The 6,000-nt window shown below is 29.8% G+C and overlaps 1 protein-coding gene across 1 annotated transcript; it reads right to left on the bottom strand.

Moving 5' to 3' along the window:
• Positions 1-2,745, bottom strand: LOC120277481 (beta-glucosidase 18-like). Its single transcript, XM_039284345.1, has 12 exons — positions 2,612-2,745; positions 2,271-2,337; positions 2,110-2,168; positions 1,953-2,028; positions 1,806-1,880; positions 1,638-1,725; positions 1,303-1,555; positions 1,113-1,228; positions 783-1,035; positions 603-705; positions 418-517; positions 1-328 (listed from the first exon to the last, which is right to left on the bottom strand). The coding sequence occupies exons 1-12, from the start codon at positions 2,735-2,737 to the stop codon at positions 121-123; spliced, it is 1,524 nt and encodes a 507-aa protein (XP_039140279.1). The 5' UTR covers positions 2,738-2,745; the 3' UTR covers positions 1-120.
• Between the last annotated feature and the right edge of the window lie 3,255 nt (positions 2,746-6,000).

Genomic DNA, 6,000 nt, shown 5'->3' with positions numbered 1-6,000 from the left:
TGGTTTATTTATTTTACAAATCCTTCATCAGCACAACACAAACACTATTAATACAATGAAAAAAAACACAAATACTAAAACTTAATTTCCCACACTAATTTGATACAAATTTATATAATATTATGATTCATTGTGAGTGAACACTGTCTTGGATTGAATCGCAGGATCAGTCAAAAACTCTTTGTACCATTCTGCAGATCTTTTTGGAGTTCTTTCTTGTGTTTTAAAGTCCACATGATAAAGTCCAAATCTCAATGTGTAACCAAAGGCCCACTCAAAATTATCAATAATTGACCAAACAAAGTATCCCCTCACATCAGCTCCTTTTCTGCAGGAAAAAAAAAAACCCTCAAATTTCTCATTAATTTTTTAATATTGCAGTTATCTTCATTGCAAAAATGATTAATCAGTTAATACCTCATTGCATTTCTCAAAGAATTAAGATAACCTCTCAAATACTTCACTCTATCCACATCATTCAGTAATATTTCCAAAGAAACATCATGTTGTGCATATCCTGAAAATTTTAACAAATTGTTACCGTGATAATCAAAATGCTGAATTTTCGATTGAAATGTTTGTTTCTTTACAGTATGACTAACCATTTTCAGTAATGTACATCGGTGTGTTGTTGTATCGCTGTGCGACATACATTACTGCCTTTTCCATACCGCTAGGAACCACATATGAGTTTGGCATTGCTGTCTGCAGTTTAATTGAACAAAGATGATTAAGTAAATAACATTCTAGTTTCCGAGAAAATGCTTTAATTAGTATCTCACCAGAGGTCCGATCGGTACTCCGTTTCGCTCTCCGGTTTTGTATATTAATGCATTGTTAGCATCAAAGTCATCCATGTTGCATGAAGAAGACTTGCAATCCATTGCATATAAACTGCTGTAGTGATTAACTCCGATGAAATCAAGGGAATTCTTCAGTAGTCTTTTTTCTTTTGATGAAAACATCGGTAATCTCAGTCCTAGCATTTGTTGCATATCAGAAGGATAATCACCATGAACAAGAGGATCCAAAAACCTGAAAAGTTGCAAAAATTGGTTGTTGTCTTTGCTTAATCTCAAACATAGATTTCACGTAAAATAAATTTATTTTACCATGCAACATCGAAAGATAATGCTCTTTGACTTGCCAAATAGTCTTGGATTATGTCTCTGAGTGGCTCAAACCAAGTGACAGCCATCACAATCCCAATCAAACCTTTTTGTTTAATCTGTTGAAAATTTTAGCGAAAGAAATTATTAAACCGATCCTATAATTTACCATATTGACAATGAAATTTCATACCTGATAATTTGTTTTGTAGATGTTTGCGGCTAATGCATGTGAGAGAATTATGTTATGTGCAGCAATGAATGGCTCAGTCATTGAATCACCGGAACTACAATTACCAAACGGTTTTGAACATCGATCAGGTGGAAATCCTCCAATAGTATAAGCAAAATGTAGCATGAGATTTGGCTCATTGAATGTCACCCAATGCTTCACTCTGTCGCCGAATTCTCTGAAGCATAGTTCCGCATAGAAACTGAACTCTTTCCTTGAATTACAAAACATAAAATTTAGTTTCACTGCATTATGGATTAATGCTGCTAATGAGGTGATCAAAATCAAATTAATACCTCATTTGTGGACTAAGCCATGCACCGAATCTTTCTTCGAGTTCTTGAGGACAATCAAAATGACTTAATGTGACAAATGGTTGAATTCCTGTTTTAATTCATAATAAGCAACAGTAAACTCATTTATTATGCTTTTTCTTTACAATCAGTTAATTACTGAATATTTACCTTTGATCAATAGTGCGTCGATAAGAGTATTATAAAACTTAATTCCCACCAAATTAACACCCCCAAAGCTTCCTCCTGTTGATACAATTAAATTGAGAAGACGAATTCCTCATTAAAGCTGAATAAATTTTAATTTCTAGAACTCACTTGGAAGAACTCTAGACCATGATATCGAAAATCTGTAAGAGTTTACACCCAAAGCATGCATCAATTCAATGTCACCCTGTTTCATATTTTGAAAATACAAATTTGATAAACAACATATTCATAAATTTAACATCAACGTAACATAAATATACATTACCATGTATCTGTTATAATGATCATCTGCAACATCTCCATTACTGCCATCTCTGATTTTTACTGCCCAAACAGTTTAACAAGTAAATACAATATTTCTCTGGTTATAATACACAGAAAGACAATGTAAAGTTGATTGCAAAAGTCAATATATATATATATTACCGGAATGGTGAGTGAAAACATCCCAATTACTTAACCCTTTGTGTCCCTCTAAATATGCTCCTTCAATCTTCATAACAGAAAAACCGAATTAGTATTGTAAAAATTATTTTAATTCTTTTAAAACAATAATTAACAAAAATATATATCAACATCACTGGTAGGTGAAGCATTAAATTAAATCATTATTAATTCACCCACCCATATGGTTGCCACAATCATAAATTATTTCATATTGTTCTTTAGTTTTTAATTTTCTCATCATAAATTAAAAAAAAAAAGTTCATGATGAACAAAAACCATAACCTCTGAACACATAATTAATAAGCCAGAACAAAGCATACCTGATAAGAAGAAGTTGATGTTCCGAAAAGGAACGACGGAGGAAACTCACTCCGATGAAGTTCGCCGGAGATTAGTAGAAAGTTATGAAGAAATAAAGCCAATGCCATTGCTTTCCTCATCTTCATTTTTCTGCTGCAGGACTTATGAATTGATATGCAGATAGATACATACACATATATATAGAAGTTGGTGGGCTTCCACATGTTGAAATATAAAATTTTTAATTATATATTCAATAATGTCTGTTAAGTTATGTCCTCTAACATCTCTTGACCATTATCCAGATTAGAAGTTCATTTGAATTCCTCATGTTTACTCAATTCAAGGCTTGAATTTTCATGCAAATATAATGTATATCTTTTAGCTTGAAGGCATGAATCTTCACGTAAATGTAATACATATGCATACATTGAGATAAATACAGCATGAATCATGGAAAATATATGATCATACTACTATATATATATATATATATATATATATTGATAAATTTTTGACTAATATATGATCATACTTTCATGCATGGAAAATATTAATCTTATCCATAAAAAAATATTTGAACAACTCTTTGACTTGGTTTATTTAATTAAGGATGATTCCTTGAAACAAACAGCATGGACACCTTTTTGAATTGAATCTTTTAAGATGTGTTGTCATGCTGGCAAACTTAGCCTAAATTATTCAAGACTTCTGAAAAGTTAAAACATATGAAAAGGCAAAAAAATATTATTTTTAAATTTTATCTTAAAAAAAAAAAAAAAAAAAAGTAAAATCTGACAATTCTTCAATTTTTTTGGATTTTTTTTCTTTGTTACTGTATGAGACGGACTTTCATTTGTCTCATATGATATCCGGCCGAATTAATAACATTTTATACTGATGTATTTTTATATTTGTCTGACTCTCATTTATCACCTATTATAAAACAATATATATATATATATATATATATGAAACATGAAGGAGGAGGAGAAGAAGAAAAACGTCTGTTGAAATGGAAAATGGAGATAGTGCACATCTGCAAACAAATATGAGTTTCTTTAATTTTTTATAAAATTGTAGTTTAGAAAATTGATGAAAATATTACATTAATTATTGTATTATTGCTGGTTAAGCTGTCAATTTTGCCCGGATTAGTTGTACTGTCCACTTCAGTATTTCACTCCACTATTAGTTTTAAAGCTCCGCAATTGAAAATGCTCAAGTCGAAAGAGTTGATGATCGTTATTAAACGGAGTTTCAACTTTAATGTGTACTGTTTAGTGACCATCAAGAAAGCCGAACGGGGCAATAATGTTACGGGAAAATCTGAGATGAAATGCAATAATTAAGTGAAGTTTATATAATTCACCATTAAATTTTTATTTTAAATAATTTAATGAAAAAATGAATATTACTAAGGTGGGGCTTTTGGTGCACAAATTTTGAGAGTGCGTATTCTGCGAATAAAGTTAATTGCATCATCTGGCCCAGATATAATATACGTAATTGCATTATTATATCTCGGCCGGTTCAAATTAGTTGAAAAATATATTAACAAAGCAACAATATAATTACCATTATAATAAATTCCATGAAAGTTTTTAAAATTTATTGGTTATTTTGGGCCTTACCTTTATATCTTGTCAAAATTCTGTAGCCAGATTAATCGAAGTTTGATCTTGAAATCTAACGATGAGGCATATCAAATTCTTATGTACCGAGGATATCTGATTCTTCTATTTTGGAGGTAAATGTCACGATTATATGACTTTTGAGGGGTTTACTCATCAGTCTCCTAAAATTGACTAGATATCACATATCGATTCAGTTCCACAATATGTAAAAAATTCAGTATTTTGAGCCTAAGTATATTTATTTTCCATGCTAAGTAACCAATTTCATAATGAGCGAGTCGTTTGTTGATTACCATTTATATATATATTTTTTAAGAATATATATATATATATATATATATATATATATATATATATATATATTGTATTACATGGTATTTATCTTCTTATTACTATAAGGTTGTATTGAGGAGGGGTCGAGCTTTGACACTCCTGTATGGTCGGATACATTAACCACTCAACTATTCTATGATGATTTATTTTTCTTTTTAATATATTTTAGTAATTTTTCTATTTTTGTAGAAAGACATTATTATAATGTTAGTAGTATACACCAACTATTAATATTTGAAAATAAAAAAAAAATAGATTTTAACTATTATTAATTAAATCAAAAATTGATTAGATAAAGCAATTTATTTTATGCGTTTTCGAAGGAAAAACGCTCAACCTCAAAAAAGTTATGGTTAAGAGAAAAGCTAATAATTCATCTAATAATAATAATAAATTTTTAAAGTCATAACATATTTATGAAAAAGATTATTAAAACTAATTGTACGTGTTTAGCATTTTTTTCAAAGACTTATTTGCATCATAATTCTTAATAAGATAACCATCATGTCACAATCATAATAATTGTTCAATTAGTGTCAAAAACATATAATACAAAAAGAAATTTACAAAAGAATAATACATTGACCAGAGATCAAAATTTCATGGTGAGAAGTTTGTCTCATTAATAATTAATCTAGAATTTGGTTGTTGGATTATCATCGGATCATTAAGGAATTTCTTGTACTACCATCTTGCCGATAATTTCGGAACTCTATTTAACGTATCATAATCAATGTAGAACAAACCAAACTTTACTGTAAAACCAAATGACCATTCAAAGTTATCCAAAAGAGGCCATATGAAGTATATCCTCTCACATTTGCTCCTTTACTGCATTCACAACAGAAATTTTCATTAATTAACATTCATTTGTTCCCCACAAATTTCAGAAAAAAGTTACCTTATTGCTGTTTTCAAAGATTTGAGGTAGGTAGCTCCCTATGTATTCCACTCTTTTTATGCCATTAATTAATTCATCAACCGATAATTCCTCATTTGATTGCGCATAATCGGCAAGAAGTAAACTCTATGAAAACAGAAAAAATAGATATGTCATTGTCTTATGGTTACTCATCAATAAACTCCTCATGTCATTAGATGAAAATGTCGGTAATTTCGACCCGATAATGTTGCACATTTCTGGAGGATAATCTCCATAAATTATAGGATCCAAAAACCTGAAAATTTCTGAAAAATGTTAATTCTGTTAACTAGATCAAACTCAATTTAGTTTTTTCTGCCTAAAATTTGATTACCATCCAAGTTGAAATGTTAGTGCTCTCTCTGCTGCTAATTGATCTTCTGTTGAATTTGTCAGAGGTTCATACCAATTAAAAGCCATTGAAAGTCCAATTAATCCATTTTTCTTTGCCTAACGACGAAAACAAATTAACAATTAGTATCAAACCAAGCAAAGTTTCTGCAGAAAAACAAACAAA

The sequence above is a fragment of the Dioscorea cayenensis genome, chromosome 2 (genome assembly GCF_009730915.1).
Source record: "Dioscorea cayenensis subsp. rotundata cultivar TDr96_F1 chromosome 2, TDr96_F1_v2_PseudoChromosome.rev07_lg8_w22 25.fasta, whole genome shotgun sequence".
Taxonomy (NCBI): domain Eukaryota; kingdom Viridiplantae; phylum Streptophyta; class Magnoliopsida; order Dioscoreales; family Dioscoreaceae; genus Dioscorea; species Dioscorea cayenensis.
This window is presented reverse-complemented; position numbering and strand designations above follow the sequence as displayed.